This window comes from Ictalurus punctatus, chromosome 16 (genome assembly GCF_001660625.3).
Source record: "Ictalurus punctatus breed USDA103 chromosome 16, Coco_2.0, whole genome shotgun sequence".
Classification (NCBI taxonomy): Eukaryota; Metazoa; Chordata; class Actinopteri; order Siluriformes; family Ictaluridae; genus Ictalurus; species Ictalurus punctatus.
The window spans coordinates 19,324,120-19,347,102 of NC_030431.2; the positions used below are offsets into that span (position 1 = coordinate 19,324,120).

Genomic DNA, 22,983 nt, shown 5'->3' on the forward strand with positions numbered 1-22,983 from the left:
AGCATTACAGCAAGTAAATCACTCTGGTACTTTTCAAACCCACTTAAAGCCCATTTTGGTAGGTGTGAATGATACGAGGCCTGTTATCATTCCTCCCGAGCGGCGCTGCAGTGACTATACGCAGCATTCCGGAGGTTTCTTCAGGTGTGGCGCACCAGACCACTTCAAGGGAGAACAATCTGTCTGACTGTAAGTCTGATGGGAAACAGCCAGTTACACCTCCAAGCCGACGAGTGAGGACACGCTATGTGTGAAATGTCAGAAAAAGGAATCCATTGAAGAGCCAGGCATGTGGGCTGGGAATGGAAGTTATATAAAAAAAATAAAAAAAGGGATGTAGAGAGAATTCCAAAAACATTCCTCAAATCTCATACCATTCTAGAAGGGAATCAGGGGCAGTCGTAGCCTGGCATGAAAGAAGAATCATACAGTATTCACATTGTGACCATTGTCGCAGTTACAGTAGGCTCCATTTAAATCAGAGTTCAGCTTCTAAATTGGGGTCATTTCAAACAAAAGCTCCATGAAATGACAATCAGTGAGTTTCAAAAATTACTCAACCATCCTAGCGCAGAAGGACAAATTGAATAAACTAATGACGGAACGTTATATGATACACAACACCAGCAGATGTTACTCACTACACTTCAATGTCTGTAGGATGTTCCAGAGGCCTGATAAGAAACCATGAGTAACCAGACAATGTGGTACAATTTGCCAGTCATTCTTTTTTTTTTTCCTGTTATTGAGGTTTATTAGATAAGCATTACATCACCGGTTTAATCATTCCCAGAATGCTGCGGAGGCAGAAGTCCATCCCCCTATGACCCCCAGGGCAGTGTTCCTGTTGACTGACACTGCAGCTCTTGCACCAGAATGGGCTTCCCCCCCCCGTCATCAGTTAACCGACAAGCGCAGGACTATGTTTCCTAGCAGCCAACCTTTACCCTACAAACTAATCCGTTTTCTTTAACGTCTACTGCATAACTTTTTTTTTTTTTTCAAGAGGTGAGCAGAGCCCCAGAACCAAATAAGACATGCATTTGTGGAATGTGGTATTAATGTTTAACTGCTCAACCATTTCCTGGAGCAGGGTGGCTGGTTGAAATAGATTGCAGATTTGCCGAAGCTTTTTGAAAGTGGAATGCTGTGTGCGTTAGGTGTGGTTTTCTTGCTGTGAGTGGGAAGGACTTTCCAGAGAGAAGGCACAATTTAATGACTCAAGAACCATACTGTTCTCTTTATTCGCTTCAGACTTGGACTAAATGATGCAATAGATCCAGGAGATGGGTCAAAAAATAGCAAAAGACTTATGCTCGTGTAAAGCCTATTTTATGCTGTCTTTTATTTAAGATTATTACTTGTCACACTGTAAAAGATAATCCCTAAAAAACTTTATGAACTCTCTATCAGACTGTGCAATAACATGTTCTCCGCATCAGATTATACGACGAACATACTCTAACGATAGACCTGCAATTAAAGAAAATGACTATATTCTGCTTACATTATCAATCAGCTTGATCCAGGTTAATGAGGACTGCAGGAGTAGAAAAAAAAATGCACTTTAACAACAAAGACGTTTGTGGTTGTATTATGTTATGCTTTTATGTCAAAGAAAACATACAGGATATCATACTTTTAGACAATGTTTTATTGCATTTTTTTCTCCCTACAAAAACAAAACAAAACACTTCAAGTCAATTACTATGGAATAGTGACAGTGTCAGTTATACAACATATGCTTATAATACACAACATATGCTTTAAGGAAAAGCAGACAGGCTTGTTTAATGCACTGCATCTGTTGCATTAGATATCCATTGGCATTTAAGCAGCGATGACGTAACTATATATCTGTTTTGTTGAGCTTGAATTATGAAACACTTGATTGAACATTGAAAGACACTTTGAAAGACAAGGATACAGATTCACAAAACAAAACTAAGGAAGGTGAAAAGAATGAACCGTATTGAACAAAAGAAGAACAGAAAGACACACCATGCAAGTTTCATTCACAGGTGAGGGACATGTTGTGGAAAAGACACTCCTTTTCTCCTTCAGTCACCTCAAGTCCTTGTGAGTGAGATCACTGGTCTTTTTGTGAGAGGGCCAAGGGCTGGTCAGGCAGGCACGGGGCAGCAGGCTAGTGCTTCCTCTACGACTTCTGTCAGTCGCAGTGAAAGGAAATCCGGAAGGCAGCAGTTCGGCTTTGCTCAGGACTTTTCCCATATTACTCGCCCTTATAGCGAGGGGGTCTCTTCTCTTTGAACGCTGCCAGACCCTCGAGCCTGTCCTTTGTTGGGATAACCTAAGAGATGTCACATTACTGTAGAAAAACTCAGGGTTCTCCAAAAGAGGAGGCAAGTTGTCTGTGATTATTAAAATTTAGTTTGGCAGAAAAAACAACACAATCCACCATGATCAAAATTCTAATAGATACATAGAAACAAGTAGGCCTATAAATAATGTCAACTTGATTGTAATGATAACTTTAATACAAATGTATTCTGTGCATGGAAAATTCATGAATACTGTAAAAATCCATGTGTTTCCAATAAATAGGCAGAATATTAATGCATGTGTTTGTATAATATTTAAATAGTTGGACTATGTCCTGAGGGGTCTGTACATCTTTTTTTTTAACCACAACATAATAGTCTGTGTTTTCTCTAAGTGATCTATTTGCCTACTCCCATGACCAAAACATATTGTAAAGATGCATTCTTATTTTGGTTGTATAATTAAGCTTGAAATGAAACTGTTTGCTAATCTCCATCAGTGAATTGGCTGCATCACTCTCCTCTCCCTTCCACCAATAGCTGGTGTGTGGTGGGTGTACTGGCGCATTACGGTTGCCGTTGCATGATCCAGGTGGGTGCTATTCACTGGTTTGAGGAGATTTCCCCCCCATACAATGTAAAACACTTTGAGTGTCTAGAAAAGCGCTAGATTAATCTAAGGACTTAATCAGACCCATGACATAGTTTGGTTCTCTGTTCACAGGATGCGGTTTGGAAATTAAACCATACCTGAGCATAGCATGCATCTTCAATCGCTAATCCTGTTGTTAAATCCACCTGAAGGGATAAAAACAGAACAAAAAAACAAAAAAATCAAAACAAGGGGTGTCAATAACCTGAAGTTGAATAACCAGTAATTCACGAGGCAATGCAATGCAAAGGATGAATAAAAAAATAGATACTGCTATGTTTGTCACTGTTGTTCCCTTTAAAAGGGAACTTCGACGTTGCATTTAGTGTAACACTATGGAAGCGCCTCTCACGCGCAAAGGGCATCTGAAGTTTGTGTAAAATCGTGTGATATAAATATGGCACCTGTGAACCTCGCCATCAGCCTTTATTATCTTCAGCGAAAGACTGCATGTCAGTTGTTTGTGTAAAGACACAAAAAGACGCTTAATTTCCTCACTATCTTTTCTCAAAATCTCAGAACTTTTCTATCCCTTTAAAAAAGAGAAGAAAAAAAAGGAATGAGCCAGAGAGAAAAATATGAGTGAGAGAATTCAGGAAGTGTGTTACGGCTTGCTCCCGTTTCATCGCGGGGAATAGTGCACACTTTCTGGGTGAAGTGTCTAGAGGGTAGCATGCGATGGCTGCCTCGAGAGGCTGTGCATGGTAATACCTACATTAAGCAGCTCGGTTCGCGACTCGCGCTCTTCTCAGAAGCCAAAGCAAGTTGGGTTTCAGAGCCTCGCGGATCTGGGCCGGCCGCTGCCGAGGCAGCTAGCCGTCGCAGGTTCGAGGGATCTCTTATTGATTCCGCTATGAAAAGCCAAAATGGGGAAAAAACATACAAACAAAAACACACACACACACACATACACGCACACACACACACATACAAAATAATAGTAATAATTTCTCTCTGACTCCGAGGAGCCAGAGGGATGTGCTAAAAACTGAGAGCAGCATATAAAGAGCTGCTTGAAGTGATTACTAAGGCTGGATGAGCCTTTTTCTCCCCACTGAAAGTAAATCCCCTCACACTGCAGTAACTCCCTTTTCTTCCAGAAGTGCATGACAAAATATGAGGCTTCTGGGGGAAAACCATGCATAAGCCTTATTTATAACCCCACGATGTTGGATTATTCGGCCATTGTGGGAAATGAATGGCATGGCTATTTAGCTATGCTGAAGGTGCAGGAGGCGCTTGCAAGCTACCTCTTTCCATCGACGGCAGGTAATTAGGGGGCCGGCTTTGCCATCCAAACCACCGTGTAAGGCCACCGTAGTATCGGTGGGCAAGGCCTATGCGATAGTGGTCTTGCTTGTGGGTCACTGCCTACCAAGCAGACCTGCTGAGTGAGCTTGACATATGGCGGCATTCAGCCAGTTCCTTCCCTGTTGTCTTGAGTTCACCCAGGCATCCAAGAGTGGAGCCCGGGCCAGCACTAGTGCGAGGGAGACCCAGAAGGCGAGTATGGCAGCCCGCCAACCCCCGCAGACAGCAAGGGGAACCAGGCAGCCACCGTCGCGGCCTGCTACTAGGCCTGATCTGAGAATGGTCATAAAGGCCAAGCAGGCAAAGAAGAGCAGTCCTGAGGGGTCGTGGAGGGACGTATCAGGGGACATGAGGTTGTTAGGGCAGTTAGCCCCCAGTGCTACTGAAGGGCTTCCCCTAGCCAAGGCGGTCCCAAGTTTTCAGTGTTCTCTGGTCAGCAAGCTGTCACAGGGTAACGAAAATCTGATGCTTTCCCTCCAATAGAATGTGGAATAGTTAACGTCACTAAAAGACCATCTGGCAGCGTGAAAACTACAGCCAAATGTGTCTCCATGGGTTCTGTCTACTGTAGAAAAGGATTACCGGGTCCAGTTTATAGCTCCACCCCCCTCTTGGACAAAGGGGCCATAGAACATATACCCTGTTCCCTGAGGGAGGGAGGTTTTTACAGCCGTTATTCCCTGGTCCGCAAAAAATAGGAGTATGCTCCCAATTTTAGATCTGTGTCATCTGAACTGTACTCTTCGGACATACAGGCTCAAGATGCTGACGCCCAAACCTATCGTTCCACAGATTCAGTTTGAGGACTTGTTTGTGATGATAGATCTAAAAGGTGCACATTTCCACAAAGAAATATCGCTAGCTTAATCCCCTTGCACCTTCACAAAGTGCATGGATGTCACTCTGGCTCCATTGTGACTGCAGGGCATCCATGTACTAAACTACCTGGACGACTGGTTAATTCTTGCATGATCCAGGGAACTGGCGGTTCAACATCGAGATGTTGTTCTCACCCACATGAAAAGCTTGGAGCTCAGGTTGAACCTCAGAAAAGTATGCTTTCCCCAGTGTAGTGGACAACTTTTTCTAAGTGTTATAAGGATTCTACTACGATGAGGGAGTTTCTATCCCCAACATGCGTAGGGTCAATCCTATCAACACTGAGCAAGATAAAGTTGGACCTTGGGAGACTATTGGCACTTATGGGCCTATTGCAAAGGAGACCGTTCAGTGGTGGCTGAGAAGTTGGGGGTTTCGTCCAAGGACGAAACCTCTGAGAATAATCAGTGTTACGCGGCGATGCCTACATGCACTGAGAATTTGAGTGGCCCTGGTTTCTAGCCTTGGGAAAGTTTGTCAATGAGTGCGATGAACAGTCTGGGAATACGGGGGCAGACATCCTGTTGAGGCAGGGGCTGAGGCCCAGGAATTGGTGGCTCCATCCACAAGTGGTGGAGTCCATATGGCAAGGTTTGGCCAAGCGGGACTGCATTGTGTTCGCCTCCTTGGAGACAACACACGGCCCGCTGTGGTTCGCCCTCACTCCTCCCGCACAATTAGGGCTGGACACCATGGTGCACATGTGGCCGAGGTCACATCTGTATGCTCCCCCCCCCCCCCCCCCATCGCTCTGCTCCCACAAGTTCTAGCGAGAGTTTGCCAAGACAGTCTATGTCTGCTGCTAGTAGGACCTTATTGGCCAGCTCGAATATGGTTCTCAGAGATAATATCACTGCTAGATGGCACTCATTGGGAGATTCCTATCCGCAGGGATCCACTGTAGACCCAGTGAACTGCGCAATAGCTACAGTCCTGGAGTTCTTACAAGAACATTTCTCAGCGGGGTGGGCTCCTTCTACAATCAGGGTTTACGTGGCGGCCATTTCGGCCAGCCACGCCCCTGTTGATGGAGCCTCTGTAGGGCAACATCCTCTAACTTCGAGGTTTATGCGTGGTGTCAGGCGGCTGCAGGCCGCGCATACTTTCCTGGGACCTTTCTGTGGTTCTGGAAGGTCTGTCAGGTGCCCCATTTGAGCCCTTAGAGTGGATCTACTGTCTCAAGCTGGAGGGATGATTTATCACCCTCAGCCAGAACTATGGAAACTGTAGGTCTGGCCCCTGAGGGGCACCAGCTCATAGATTCTGGTCTCACAACTGAGGTTGTAGAGACCATGTTAAATGCTAGAGCACCATCCACAAGGAAATTGTATGCACTCAAGTGGCAGTTTTTGTCTTGTGGTGTGAGGAACGTCAGCTAGACCCAGTGAACTGCGCAATAGCTACAGTCCTGGAGTTCTTACCAGAATGTTTCTCAGTGAGGTGGGCTCCTTCTACAATCAGTGTTTATGTGGCCGCCATTTTGGCCAGCCATGCCCCTGTTGATGGAGCCTCTGTGGGGCAAAATCCTCTAACTTCGAGGTTCATGCGTGGTGTCAGGCGGCTGAGGCCGATCTTGGACCTTTCTGTGGTCCTGGAAGATCTGTCAGGGGCTCCATTTGAGCCGTTATAGTCAGCCTCTGAGAAACTTCTGACTCTAAAGGTAGCTCTTCTGCTGGCCCTGACATCTCTCAAGCGAGTAGGAGATCTACAAGCTCTCTCTGTTGCCCCTTCCTGCCTTGACTTTGCTCCTGGATTAACCAAGGCCTTCCTGTATCCTATGCCGGATTATATTCCTAAAGTGCCTACATCGGCTGCCCACCCTGTGGTGTTGCAGGCTTTCTGCCCTCCTCCATTCCCCACACCGGAACAAGAGAGAATGCACCTGCTGTGTCCAGTAAGGGCTCTCTGTACTTACGCCCACCGCTCCGGCCAGTGGTGTAAATTGGAGCAGCTGCTGGTCTGCCTTGGCGGCGACAGTAGAGGTGATGCTGTGTTAAAGCAGCGCATCTCTAATTGGATAGTGGAAGCAATCTCTATTTCTTATGAGGCGTGCGGTCTCGCTACGCCTCTGGGCATAAGGGCTCATTCCACTAGGGCGGTCGCCTCCGCGAAGGCTTTGTCCAAAAGGGTATCCTTACAGGATGTATGTGCTGCTGCAGGGTGGTCTACGCCACACATATTCATTCGTTATTAGAGCCTGGATATTCATTCCACCCCGGGCTCGAGTGTCTTGCAATGACCCTTGGGCTTGGGTCTTTTTGAACAGGCCATACCCTCGGTATGACGGAGTGAGTATTCTCGTTCCCATAGTGTTATGCTAAACGGCTCCGAGAAGGGAACGAGACGTTGCATAGCTTTGTCATACCAGGGCAGGCCTGTGAATTGCGTCTTTGCTTCAGATAATAGAGGCTGATGACACGGTTCACAGGTGCCATATTTATATCATGCGGCGCTCTTAATTGCCACATCACCTGTTCATGGCAGGCCTATACATAGGCATGATTTTACACAAGATTCAGATGCCGATCGCACACGAGAGGTGCTCCCATAGTGTTATGCAGGGTTACAGGGAACAGAGTTACATGTGTAACCCAGACGTTCATAACAACAAGGGGTTGCTTGTCATCATGGAGAGTTTGTATATCAACATACTGCAGAGTTTTTATAGAAAACAGCCAGTCACTACAGAAACAGCAGCAGTTACAGTGACAACTGTGACAAGACTGACTTTCACTTAATTCCTGAACAAAAATCCTTAAAATAAATGTCATGAAAACTTCCTGTTCATACCCAATGCAGGCTGTACAATAAAGTCTTTCTCTTAACAACAGGGATGCACAGGAGTCTGACTTTTATAGGTTACCTTGGAATTTTACTGAAATACCCCATTAATATATCCACAGCCCCACATTACACTAGACAAATAACCTTATTTTTAAGGACAGCTTCTTCCACAAAGCCAGGAACAATGCTAAAGACCATTCTACCAGAATGCTGCTATATTCTGATTGGTCAAAAGATGTTGATTAATTAAACACAGCAGCTCTGATCATAGATCCGGCTGCAAGGTTTTATATTGATACGCGACTCATATTATACATATTATAAATGTGTGCATTTGATGATATAGTGATGTTTTCTGTGAGGAAGCATTTATGTAGCATTTGTGGAAGAAGTCTCCAGTTCTAACAGTCACATGTACAATGAATTCTCAGAATTTTCCGACGTAAAAATGTCTTCAGGACGGAGGACGTTCTCAGTATTATGTATAGACTGTTTATAGCTGATATAATGTAAATGAAAATGAACTTGTTTCACAAAACATTCCACAGCATTAAACATAACTATAAATGAATAAAAAGTATGATGTGCTATTCTTTAATGAACAAACATTGCAATTGTTTATTAAATTGCTTTGGTGTAAGAGAAATAAATGATAGTAAAACTCCTCTATATAATACATGGGCTATAATTAATGATGTTATTTGAGCGTCTGAGATGTAATGGATCAGAAGCAGCTTCTAGAATCTAATAATACAATTAATGTTCAATAAGCAGTAAACTCTATAATGCCTGTCCAGATTTGTACTAAATCCCAATCTGCAATTGCAATCTACAGCATTGAACGCATTCCCAGCGGCATAGTTTCCAAAGTATCTTCTGTATTTAAACACAATCTAACGTGTGCAGTTGTCCAAACTCCCTACTGGGGTTTCAAAAATAGGCGGTATGTGAAAAATGACAACATTTGTCAGGACACCAGTATAATTAATGACTTCCTTTGACCTAAAGGCTCCATGGCACTGACAGACTGGCCCCTGGGTTCAAGGTGGTGTCATGGAACAGACTCTCACTGGCATCTAGTGTAGCAGCTGAACCCAATAGTAGGGTCGCAACTGACGGACACCACATTCATACAACTCAATCTACATGCAGAGTCTCACATTTGGTTCTCTTAAAAGCAAAACAGGAAGACTTAGATTTGATAAATACTACAAGATTATACTTTAGGCTTTTTCATTAATCAATCCCTAAAATGCTTAATACACCGCTTGTCCAGTCCGTTAAGAGACTCCCAGAGGAAATGAACACAAACAAACCCTTTGTTTACGATTTTATAGAACGTTTCCGATTAAAAAATTAATAGATGATTTAGCAAAATGTATAATCTTACCTCTACACCCTGGCTGATGGCCAGCTTGGCCATTCGGACTGCAATCGGCCCCTAAAAGGACAAACACAGAATATAATCAGAAAACCATGCAGCTTCCCCTCCAGACCATATAATTCACATAATACCACTTTGGTTGTGACATTAATGTAGTGAGAAGTATTAACAAAAATGATCCAAACCTAGTTAATGTTCATTTCATTCTAAAACAGTTGCCTTCCCAAATATGCCAAGAATCTCATGTTCTTGCTTTTTTTTTTTTCTTTGTCTCGTAACACAGCCCTGTTGAATTCTGATTGGACAGAAGTTGTTGATTAATTTTCTATAACAGCAGCCCTGACAGTAGACAGTAACTCTATGCATATAATCAAAATATAGTGGATGGAGAAAGTTTACACACCACTTTTAAAAAAGGATTTTGTGATGTAAAAAAATTAAACCAAGATAAATCATGTCAGATCTTTTTCCACCTTTAATGTGATTATATCAACCAACAAAATTCAAGTGAAAAACAAATAGAACCATAAATGTGCATGCCCTTTTATAATGGGGCATGTGACTGGTCAGCATTAATCAATCACATTCAAACTAAGGCTCAAAAGTAATTATCATACACCTGTCATCAATTAAGTGATTCTGTTGAAACCCAAATAAAGATCAGATGTTTGTGTACAATTTTCTTGACATCTTTTTGGTTTCAATGGACTGCTAAAGTCATGGTCCACTGAGAGCTTACAAAACATGTACGGGATCTCGTTGTTGAAAGGTAGGATGAGGAGACGGATCAACCATGGAACAACGTGAAGGCCTTCATCAAAATGCGGAGTAAATGGGACACAACAGTGACATAACAAGAACAGGAACGTCCCTCAAAAATTGACAAAAGGACAAGACAAAATCTTCTCAGGAAGGCTGCAAAGATACCTATAGTACAGTGACAATAAAGGAGCTGCAAGAACATCTGGCAAGTAGCCTAGTAAACTCCCTGCATTTGACAACAATCTCTCCTATTGTTAAAGCCCTTTCTCACAAAAAGAAACAAACAAACAACATTCAGAGCCACCTAAATTCTGCCAAAACATACTTTCAATCACCCCAAACTGGACTGGCGCTCTAGTCAAGATAGACGGAATCATGGATAGCTCCAAAAACCTATTAATAATATCTATTTCAGCACAGAACCCCTGTGTTAGACAGCTGAAGATGAAATATTTCACCTTCTAGCACAATAACAACCCAAAGAACAAATCCAAGTCAATAATATGACGATCAACATTTTGGAATGGTCCAGATCTAAATCTTATCAAAAATCCATGGAATGACTTGTAGAACGCTGTGTACAGGAGATCGCCTCACAATTCGATAGATCTGGAGTATTTCTGCAATGAAAAGTGGAATGAAATTGCCAAATGAAGATGTGCTAAGTTGGTAGACCCTTAGCCAAAAAGACAAAGTGCCGTATTACAAACAAAAGGTGCTTTAACAAAGTATTAGTTAATGGGTTTGCATACAAGCAGATTAGTGTTCGTTTTTTCTTTTTTTCCCTAAAACATTTCTATTTGTTTTTTTATTTGTCACTTGAATTTTGTTGGGTGCTATATCACATTAAAAGGTGGAAAATGATCTGACATGATTTATATTGGTTTCATTAGTTACATCAGAATTTTCATTTTAACAGGGGTGTATAGACTTTTTATTTCCATTGTAAACGCACAAGAGTTTTACATTTGGTTTTCTAACATTTTTGGGAGGCCATTCAACAATTATATTTGCTTTCCTGTAAATTTCAGTTAAAATACAGTTGTCTTGTGACCTTAGTATGCAGCATGCAAACTGTGCAGTGTTCTGTCCATCCAAAGCTGGACAGGAGGTGTCATGTACCTGTGGGTTGAACTCTCGGGCAAGCTCCAGAGCTCTCAGGTAAGCTGCATCCCCGTTCTTGTTTTGCTCCACAGCATGATTTACCAGCCCTAGAGTTTTCGCCTCAGCACCATCAACCACCCGTGCAGCAAAGATCAGCTCCTTGGCCAGGGACACTCCTATAGTTCGTGGGAGACGCTGGGTTCCCCCTGCACACACACACACAGAACCAATTTCAGTTGCTGTGTTTGAATAAAATCTAGACCTTTGAGACATAATCACACACTGACAAATGGTTCCAATAATAAACAAAAAAAATGTGAGACATAATAATAATAAACTGTGTGACCTTTCAGAAAGCAAATGGACACTCTTGTGAAAGCTCTTAACTTCCGTAATAAGTGAAAGCCACAGTGTCCTGCTGACATACATATTCACTGAGTCGTCTCCATTACGTCAATGCATTAGCACAGTGAAACTTAAATCCCCCCTGCACCTCCCAGAGTTGGATTATTAAGATAATGTCAACCTCAAGGGTGAGATGGGCTCTCATTTTCTAAGCTCCAGAAATACCTACTAACCAAGTGCTGTAGATAAGGCAGGAGGAATTCCAGATGAGACAAAAATCAACCCTTGTTTACAACAATAAAAAGCCATGGGTTTACTGCATACGATGGCAGGTCTCCAGCTGTTTATGGCCAGAGACTCTTTCTAATGTAAGATTTATTTTTTTTTATAATCAGAGCAGAGATTTATTCTATTTATTCTCAGCCTCTTTTTGCCATCTGTGGCCGTGCTCTCTGGGTGGGCAGGATGACGTTACTCTCACCCCTGCCAATCAGTGTGACCAATCGCAGGTGTCTGTGAGCTCATGTATGCGGAAGAGGGCAGATGATGCTTTCCTCAGAGTGTGTTATGCTGACCTGTGATGCAGCCTGAACAGAAGTTTGAAAAGATGTGGCTGGTTTCAAGAGTCTCAGAGGAGGCACATGCTAGCTATTGCATGGGAATTGGCCAAGACCGAATTAGTGAGAAATTATGAGGAAGAAAAAATATATGCAACTGTTCAAATATTAGGTACACTTGGCAAAAATGTACCTTCATATTTACTTAATAAATCCATGATGTTTGTTCCCTCCAACAGAACACCAAATCAGTTACAATCTGTTCAAATATCACGTTTGCATCGTCATGAACAGCACTTTTTTTCCCTCATATTATTTATTGATTCAAGTTGACATTATTTATTTGACTTTAAGTTACCACAATGCATAATATCTTTCAGCTCAAAATGTACTCATCAGGATTGATACCATAGAGACCTGCTTCATATATTTATATAATTAAAATGTGTTTAATGACCCGTAAATCCTCAGGTACTTAATACAGATAAATGCTTTTAACACTTTCTTTCATTTAACTAGGTATCTCCCCTATATAGTGTACAGAATTGGCTATATAGTCAATAATGAACAATAGTTGCCAGTAGATAGAAAAGGTCTGATTTTACAGTCAATTCCAAAATAGTTGGGATGGTAAATGAAATGCAAATAAAAACAGAAAGCAGTCATTTGTAAATTTATTTGTAGTCCAAAATAAACATTATACAGACAAAGTATTTCATGATATACCTAATCAGCTTTCTTGTTTTTTGGATGGGTTAGCCAATTTGCCAACAGATATGTCAGCATATAATCTAGAACTCTGAAAACAACGTTCCTCAAACACAAATCTCTAGATTTCTCTACAGTGCACAATATAATAAAAAGATTCAAGGAATTCATTCAATTTTTTGTGTGTAAAGGACAAGGAAAAAAACCACTTTTAAATGCGTGGGATTGCTGAGCCCTCAGATGTCTTAAAAACCTTCACATATCTGTAATGGTTATCATGACATGGGCTCACAAATACTTCGTTAAACCTTTGTCAGTCAACACCATTCACAGCTGCATCCACAAATACAAGTTAAGGCTTTACTATGCAAAGCAGAAGCCATACATCAATAAGGTCCAGAAGTGCAGCCGATTTCTCTGGGCTCACTCTAATCTGAGATGGACAGCAGCACAGTTATAACAGGTTCAACATTCCAAATAGTTTTTGGACAAAACAGACATGTTTTTGGGACCACAGTGGAAAAGGACCATCCATGCTGTTATCAGCGTCAGGTCCAAAAGCCAGCATCTGTCATGGTATAGAGGTATTTCAATGACCATGGCATGTGTAACTTGCATATCTGTAAGGGCATCATTAATGCAAAAGATATTTTAACATTATATGCTACCATCCAGTCGCTTTCTCTTCCAATACAACATCAAACCACATTTTGAATGGATTACAAGTGCATGGCTACATAAGTAGAGTGTGCAGGTGCTAGACTGGCCTCCAAGGAGTCCTGACCTGACTCCAATTATGAATATGTCACGCATTATGAAGCACAAAATACAGTAATGAAGGCCCCATACAATTGCGCAGCTAAAGACCTGGATAAGACAAAAATAGGGGAAAATTCCACTTGTTAAACGTAAACAACTGGTGTCTTTAGTGCCCAAACACTTAATAAGTGCTATTAAAAGAAATTGTAATGTTACACAGTAGTAAACACTCAACTTTTTTGGAGTGTGTTGTAGTAATCAGATCTGAAATGAGTGTACTGTATATCTTCCACTAAAAAAAAAAAAACCACACTTATTAAATTCACAAGTTCTAACATTAAATAATGTGTTGTTGTAGTGTTTTCAATATCGTACAGGGTGAATAGAATTTACAAATCACTTGTTTTATTACCATTTTCCTTATTGTCCCAAAGTTTTGGGAATGCGGTTGTAAAATTAAGTGAAGGCTCCCTTCATTATGAGTCAGGCAGTTCATTTTAAACATCGTTTTCTTCTCTGGCTGCACATACTGACTGCTTTTGTTTCCTTCATCTTCAAAGATTGATTTGATTTTTAGTCACTCATACACAATTTCACTTTGCATAAGCTTTTTTTTTTTTTTTTTAACAATGTAATCAAGACTGCCATCAGCAGCTTACAGAAATAGCAATATACCGTCAAAATGTAATTAAGAAACACTGCGGCTGAAACGTTAATTGAACATATAACAATTGTGCTAAATGCAATTTGTTAAATATAGAAACATGTGTATATACAGTCACCGTCCACTGTACACCTGCTCATGCAGTTATCTAAACATCCAATCATGTGGCAGCAGCACAATGCATAAAATCATGCAGATACACCTCAAGAACTTCAGTTAATGTTCACATTGAGAATCAGAATTTTTAAAAAGTGTGATCTCTGTGACTAACCAATAATAATAATAATCATCAACATGTGCCCATGATAACCTCAGATTCATAACAGCAGAAGGGTGCCCTACTAAGTACTAAAGATGACTCCCATGAAGGGGTTGAATAATTTTGAGACAGGAGAAGTCATTAGAAGTTGCATTTTCAGTTGAATTTGGGGAAACAGTTTGAAGCATTCCTTGTGCTGAGCTATTTCAATTGCTTTTGTTTGATTTGTTCATTGCAAACAGCTGAAAGTCTGTAAATTTTGACAATAAACCTGATTTGCAACAAGGGTTGAATGCCACATGATTGGCCAATTAGATAACTGCATGAATGAGCAGGTGTACAGCTGTTCCTATTAAAGTGCCCATGTTAGTGTACATATATGTTGACAGTCACATTTTTGCTTAAACTTTAAGAAATGGGTTCAAGTTAACCTAGGTGAACACTGTGTGATTTTTAATAGTCCTTTGTGACTGTTGCTTGTCAGACCGTACGAACATGATCCCTGCTGTAAGCCATGTCACACTGTAGGATCTCAGCAGTCATTAATGTCAGACTGTACCATAGTCAAGACGCGAAAAACAGACGCAAAATTCTTCGACGAGATTTGGAAGATCAGCCACATCTGGGAAGTTTCACTACTGTGACGAGTTTTTCCATTTGGAGATAACAGCTCTCACTGTGGTTCTTTGGAGTCCCAGAGCCTTTGAAATAGCTTTATAACCCTTCCCAGACTGATGTATTTCAATCACCTTCTTCCTCATCATTTCTGGAATTTTTTTTAATGTTGGCATAATGTGTTACTGGCTAAGACCTTTCAAACAACTTCATGCTTTAAAAAAAAAGAAAAAGTTCTATTTAAGTGTAGATTTGATTGAACAGGGTTTGTAGTAATCAGGCCTGGTTGCATCTAGTCCAGCTGAACCCCATTATGGATGCAGTTTCAAAGATTTGGGGAATTAGTAACTATGGGGGCAAATATATGGGGGCAAATACATTTTCACACAGGCCCCAGTTGGTATTGGATAACTTTTTTGCTTCAATAAATTATATTATCATTTAAAAAACTGCATTTTGTGTTTACTCAGGTCGCCTTTGTTTTAGCTTAGATTTTGTTTTAATTTCTGAAACAATTTAGCATGAGATATACACATAAACAGAAGAAACCTTTTTTGAAAACAAATACTTTTTCACAGCACTGTAAGTTTACATGTAACTGAAATTCTGACCTGGATTACTCTAATTAGGCACTAGTAGCACACAAAACAATTAACACTCTCTAACATCAACTGTAAGACAAATCTAGGCTTACGGTAAATCATACTAATTAAGCTACTTCACAAAACAAGTGCACTTGCCTTTAATAAGCACTTTAATAGCACTAATTAGAATCTGAGAGTGAAAATTAGTAAGTCCTTTAATTTAACACTTCCTTAATATTCCTTATTTAATTACTAATAGTGGGTAAAAAAATAAATTAAATTAAATTAAATTAAATTTAAAACACCCCTACATGTTCAAAACCCTTTGACTGGCAGTGTATACAAATATTTGTGACTATCTTCTAGATCATCTACAGCCTTCAGGGACAGAGATGACAGATAATTATGTATCAGCTTGCATTAATGGACAAATAGCTTAAAACTATTTCAGCAATCCACCAATCTTATGAGATGTCAGAAATTGAAGCCGATAATTGAATAATATTTCTCATGCATATATTGTACCCACTTATACCAGTAACCTAATCAGCACTGCACCATCATGCAGTGAGCATTCGCCGTCATCACAGAGAACCTCAGTAACACCAGAGGTCACATCATCACAAGTTGAAGTCAGGTTTTTAATCTTCTGACTGGCTTGCACAACTCTCACCCAAGTTCATGAGGGAAATATGTTTACACTTCAAGATGCAGATACGCATTGCATAAATGCTCAGTGATGAAGCAATCCTCAACTTTCACCACACTACGCTGAACTGTCATGTTCTCTCTTAGTGCCTTGACAATAAATCAAACTAAATCATGCAGATCTGGCCACATCTTGCATTGCTGATGGAAAGATTGACTGTGTGTTGTGTTCCTGTTTGCCAATCTTTCTTCTGAAATCTGATAGTTTGCACTGGATGTTTCCCAGACATCTAGAGTGGGAAAAACAAGTTGTAATACCCAGTCAATTACATAACTGTATAACAATTAAGGAAAGAAATATGGGTTTACCATTGAGGATCAGGACTGCCCAAAAGTGAACTTCACAGACAAGGAAGTAGTTTTTTGTATTGTTTTGTTTTTTTAAGAAAAGATCTGAGTCACTGTGATTCCAGGAAAAGAAAATAAACATGATTCAGCTATTAATGTCACTGCCCATATCCAAAGAAGTCTTTTATGCACAGTGAACTCTTTTAGACATGCATTCAAACAAAGATATCTAACAAGTTCCAGCAAGTGAACCTTAGAGTGTCCTTACACAACGTTGTGTAACTAACAGATTTTTCTTAACGTGGCGGAGATTTTGCAAGAGATTCGAGGAAAGCCTTGCATCACAACCCAGTCATAGCCAACGTGAAAAATAGGCCCATCCTAGTTACAGCACGTATTTGGAAAGGTTAAAAAAAAAAAAAAAAACAGGGTACAAAGAATAAGCTTGCTGTCTCGACATGTTGGTGAAAGCATGATATATCGTCAGGACGGTTGACCTGGAGCTTTGCCCTGAGCTGTTTGAAAATCTTCTGTATGGCCCAGTCAGCGAGACGATTATAACATATTGCATTCCCAGAACTATCTAAAGGCAGCCAAGAAACCGGTGAGTGTCACCTCTGAGAATGTCAGCTGTGCAGTTCTGCCACTTCTGAGGAAGGACAGCTCTTGGAACTAAACTTAATCAGCACAAACCTTAACGCCCCGTTAACGCTCTGCGCTCAGACATGTGTCATGGAGCTCACTAATGCCACATTAGTTCCTGGTGATTTGTGGAGTATCTTTTTTGCTCCTTGGGGCTCTAAGAACTTACAGGGGTCCCTTTGACAGGTGGAAAGTACATTTACACTCACACACATGGCTATATGAAGGAAAGCCTTGTCAGGAAATGGAACAGACTTCTATTTAGGTGTTTTGACACCTTGTTTAAAAAAAATCTAAAGGCACTAGTCTGAGCAGAACATATGTGAAGGCCACGCATTCCTCTTTACGAACAGATGATGTCATACTGAGTCTTTTCCTGTGTGTTCACATACACAAACACGGCTCAGAATACAAAAAGCCTGGATTTCATTTCACCCGTTCCTTATTACGCAAGAAGCTTATCCCATCAGAGCATGCTGAAAACCAGAGCTCTAAAAAAGACAGCGTAGAGCATATATCTTTTTGATATACTGTGTGCTCGCATATATCTCCAGTCATTTTGTTACTTGTTATGACTTGTTTGGTTATAGACTCAAAATACAATTTAGCGTAAACGTAGGTCAGCAGATGTTTAAGAAAAAAAAAAAGGAAATAATTGCATAAATTAAATAATTATTATAAATATTCAGTAAATAAACATTCAATTAAAATTATTTTTGACCCAAGTTGAATTTTTATGTAATGTTGTCATGAGACCACATGTCTGAACTGAGCACGTTATTACAGTTATGTATAAACCACGTAAAACAAACGAAAAACAAGTCTTCTCTACAAAATAAAAGTCTTTATATAATGACTTACCCACTGACTTTTTCCCAGGTTTAAATTATATTCCACACATGATATATTAACTTGAGAGACAAACTATTATAAACTATGTATGACCTGCTCCTATATTAGCCATGCAGAGCAGGTCAGATTGTAAATGATGTAATAGATCTTCATGGTTCCCAGCGTATGAGCTCTTTGAAGCACATTTAACGTGATGAAAGCTGCCGGGATGGATGTCTGCTCGTCACAGATGTTAAGATGATTTGGGTAAAATGGTCAACCATTCCTTAAAGTAATGTTCCATGGCTGTATCATTCCGTTTTTATGGGAGAATATAAAATACTCAATGCCACATTAAACATCAGAGACTGTTCGCAACGTTGGAGTTCACTTCGCATTTTCTCCCACCACTTTTTCTCCCACCAAATTAAACAGATTTTTTATGCTGCGTCACATGGATTTGGCCCACTTTTAAAAGGTTGTCATCACCACCCAACCGCATAGATCTATTTTTGGACTTCACTCAACCAGTACTTGTTTATATTTTGACGCCTTTCTTCTTAGCCTCTCTCCTCTCTCTTGTACAAAGCTGTTTGTAACATTTAGTTAACTTGTCCAATTTCTTGATGCAATTTAATCTGTTCCTTTTGATTAATGAGCTGGGTCAAATTTTGTGCAAATAATTTTGATAAACATCACCTAACAGTTTTTTGTGTGTATGTGTACTTTTTCTTCTGGAACAACATTAATGTGTAAACTGCGTAAACAGAACGTGACGTTCCAGTTACAAGACCACGTCATAACTTGATTTATGCAGACAGACGTTTAAATTAATAATAATTATTATTATTATTATTATTATTATTATCATCCACATAAAAATGTATTTATGGTAAATCCTTTTAATGAAACAATCTACAATAATTAAATCAGAGGTTCCCAAACTTCTTGGGTAAATTACCCCAAATGGACATTTTGAATTTTTTATGACCAAGCCCACTGTACTTTTTAAAAATTGTATTTATTTTTTTAAAATTAAATATTAAATTCGATAAATGATTGAAAACCAAACGGATATTCCTTGCCCTGACAGTCCAGTCTAGTAGGAAGTGTTGTGTTGTTATAGGAGAATCCACGCTGGGGGGTGAGATACGGCTCAATGCGAAGCAGAGGAGTCTGGTTTATACTTGGCGGATGATTTTGCATGCACATGCAGAAGCAACACAATCAGCATTGTTTAGATACATGTTTGTGTATCTTATGTACATTCAGAAGATTTAAAAGCAACATTCTCTAAAGTTGACACATCAGAACCAAAACACCTCGGTATGTCACGTTTACAAGTTGAATTATAAAATGTTTTGTAATTATCCAGAGTGACGTTAAACACTCTAACGACCTCTTTCTCTCTTAAAATTTGCCACTGGCCTCAAGATATTGTCATGGGCTGTATCTCAAATCAAAAACACCGACATTACATTCAAAAGCATTTACTAATCTAGAAAATCCAGAAGGCTGGTACCCAAAACAGACCAGTAGGGTTGAAGCCTACATGAGAGATTTTTAAAATTCAAACACTACCTGTAAAAGCTGGTTAGTGTTCATGCTCAATAATGGTGAGTTAAGACACAAGTTGTTCATCTACCTCTGTGTTTAGCAGAGGTAAATGGACAGGGAAATTTGTCCACTTTGATTTCCGGTCAACAAAGTGAAAAGACTTTAAAAAAAAACAATTTTATTTTAAATGTGGCTTGTCTTAATGCGATCCCAATAATGTTTCAAAAACAAAATCTGTTTTCAATTCTATTATTAAATAATATTATATGAATGAAACCAAAGAGATGATTGTGAGTTTCTCTCGCAATCCCATTAGTAAATCAAGTGACCCCTAACTTGGGAAACCCTGCATTAATGAATTAATGAACAAAATAAAAGACCCAAAAACTGTATTTCCAGATTTAGAAACCCTTACAAAAATGTTCTCTGGAACACTATTCTACACTACGGGGACAATGTATGAAAAACATTTTCCACAAACTGAGGTGCGAGTGATCAATGGGACTAACAATAGGCCTGTTTGAGGTGCTCAGGATGGACTATACTGCTTCGGGAGATCAGTAAGATACCGAGAGCTAATCCATTCAGAGCTTTAAAACATCATAAGCCGGATTTTGTAGTCATTTAACATGGCAGTCCATGTAGATTGAATATCACACTGGTTATGTGTTCTGAGGCACTATTCCTGGTAAGGATGGAGCTACATTCTCAACTAGCTGAAGCTTTCTTAGAGAGCCAGCATGGCTGCCAACCAGAATCGTTATCTATTATTATCTTTCATCCATCAGATTCAGAAAAAAAAATTGAAAACAAGAGCTTAATAGCCAAGTATTGTCTTAATTGATATTTTCTGAGGTAAAGTCACAGGACTCACTTTTCCTCAGGCTTAAAATAAAGCTATCGAGTTCTGTCTCAATCAGCAGCAGTTTGTAACAGGTGGTATTGTGTTCAGCATGAGGGTATCTGTTTTCTTGAAGAAAAAAACTGTGTTTGTGAACCACTGCTGTAGCCCTGTTGAGGATCTGGGCCAGACGAACAGTGGTGTCGGACGAAGCACAGAAGTAGGTCAGTGGATTGGCGGCATGTTTCTGTCACAAATCCATGTACATCCATGAAATGTTTTCCTAAATTATGAGGAACAGCTTGACTCAATACTTCATAAATGAACTCATGCCCTAGGAATCTGATAATCTTTTGCCTTAGTGTGACAAAGCAAGAAAGAATGAGTTTGGCCACTGAACAAACAAAAAAAGACAACTACTGCTGTTTTCCTTAGAAAAATTTGTCAAGCTCTGGTAAGATTAGAGTTGTACTAGGCAGATGAGAACCTTCCAAATGCAGGTTCACACACAGATCACTCATGTTCATCATGAGTGTGATCAGTTCTGTTTTCACATCAAGATACATTTTTATTTCTGATTTCTTTCATATTGTTTGTTATTATTATTATGAGTTTAAGTGTTTTACAGTGCCCAATGGCACCGCAGTTACCAAGTCTCGCAAGCCAGACCTCAAGCTTTGCTAAAGAGTATGGTAAGATTTGCCAATAAATGTGGCCAAAATTACATACGTTCACAGACTGAAATTCCAGACAACCAACCACATGACCTTCATACAAAATTCTTGAATAAGACAGGATTCCAAAAGAGCTTTTTTCAGTCCCGTGACAAAACCCTGCTCATTGTAACACTGAAATCCAGTGCACGAAACTACATATACACTGACGTACAAAGATCCAGTTGTGGCTTTCAAGATCCTGAAGTCTGTGGCCAGAAAAGCATTCCAAACACAGGGGATATGCAACGTCTAAAACTCACCTAAAAGGGAAGGTCACTATGAAAACTACATTTAATCAAACAGAGAGCAATAAGATCACTGAATACATGTCTTGTAAAGTACATTCACGGACCGGTTGCATATAAATCATACTTGGATTTGTGATGCTACAAATGAAATATAAAGATTCAATTAAGATAAACGCTCAGAGGTCTCTACATTGCCACCACAGCAAGTCAAGACTTCCGTCTCAACAGTTTCAGACTGACCGAGAATTAAAAATAACATCGTCTCTGAGATTAGAACCAGAGTTTCATTTCCACGAATCTGGACAAACTTGCAGAAGTGTGACCACAGAAATATGTCAAGCCTAATAAAGGAACATTTCAATTTCTCTCCTAGTCACACGGATAACAAGGAATTCATTCAGAAGCCGGAGAGTGGGTTTGGAAATAGAGGTCTTGCACATTCTAATACAGTATCAAGCTTGTGAGAGAGAGACAGAGAGATGGTGATCTGTTCAGCTATCATACACACAGAAAGGATGACGAAATGAATTCACATCTGCACTCTCTCATATATTATCTTATCAGTTCTGGCAACTCAGAACCTGCAGACTATTCCTTAGAAGTGTGTGACAGTTCATTGAAAGAAACGCGTAATAGAAATGTTATTTCAAAATACACCAGGTGGACAACTACTGAGAAGCCACTCTTTCCCAGGCAGGGAGCAGCCTTACTTTTTTTTTTTCAGAAGCAAATCAGAAGTTAAACTCCATTTTGCAATCATTCAACTAATTACTATGATTATTATTCCATTGTTTATCCAGACATGAATTTTACATCTCCAAGTACACTACCGGTCAAAAGTTTGGAGACACTTGACTGAAATGTTTCTCATGATCTTAAAAACCTTTTGATCTGAAGGTGTATGATTAAATGTTTGAAATCGGTGTTGTAGACAAAAATATCATTGTGCCAACATATTCATTTCTTTCATTAGAAAACTAACATTTTATATACAAAAAAATATATTTTTTTTAAACGGATGACTTGCAGTAAAATATTCCGAAAATCAGTCAGTAAGTGTCCGGCGTAGGTGGGAACTCCTTTAATACTGTTTAAAAAGCATCTCATGGAAATTCCTCAAGAAATTGGTTGAGAAAATGCCAAGAATACATTTCTGGAAATTCTAAGTAAAAAGGGTGTCTACCCTGAAGATGCTAAAATATTAAATTACTTTGGATTTTTTATCACAACATAAGTCCCATAATTTCATTTGTGTTAATCCGGAGTTTTGATGGCTTTATTATTATTATAAAATGAGAAGAAGAAAAAAAATGAAGAATGAGTATGTCTAAACTTTTGACTGGAAGTGTATATTGATAAAACTCAAGTCTATTTTGTCTCATTGGTAAAAATAAATTATTTTGGTTACCAAATTCAAGGTTAGAGAACAGGGGAGTGGATGAGAGAAGGGGAAAAAACGTAAATAAATAAATAAATAAATAAATAAATAAATAAATAAATAAA

At 39.7% G+C, this 22,983-nt stretch overlaps 1 protein-coding gene across 1 annotated transcript in view; it reads right to left on the reverse strand.

Moving 5' to 3' along the window:
- Positions 1-1,636: 1,636 nt before the first annotated feature.
- auh (AU RNA binding protein/enoyl-CoA hydratase) overlaps positions 1,637-22,983 on the reverse strand; it is a 37,880-nt gene continuing 16,533 nt past the window's right edge. Inside the window, exons 7-10 of the mRNA XM_017489759.3 lie at positions 11,177-11,364; positions 9,299-9,349; positions 3,033-3,080; positions 1,637-2,311 (exon numbers count right to left, since the gene is read on the reverse strand). Coding sequence (XP_017345248.1) covers positions 2,234-2,311; positions 3,033-3,080; positions 9,299-9,349; positions 11,177-11,364 — 365 coding nt within the window. The 3' untranslated portion in view covers positions 1,637-2,233. The remainder of the gene's footprint in view (positions 2,312-3,032; positions 3,081-9,298; positions 9,350-11,176; positions 11,365-22,983) is intronic.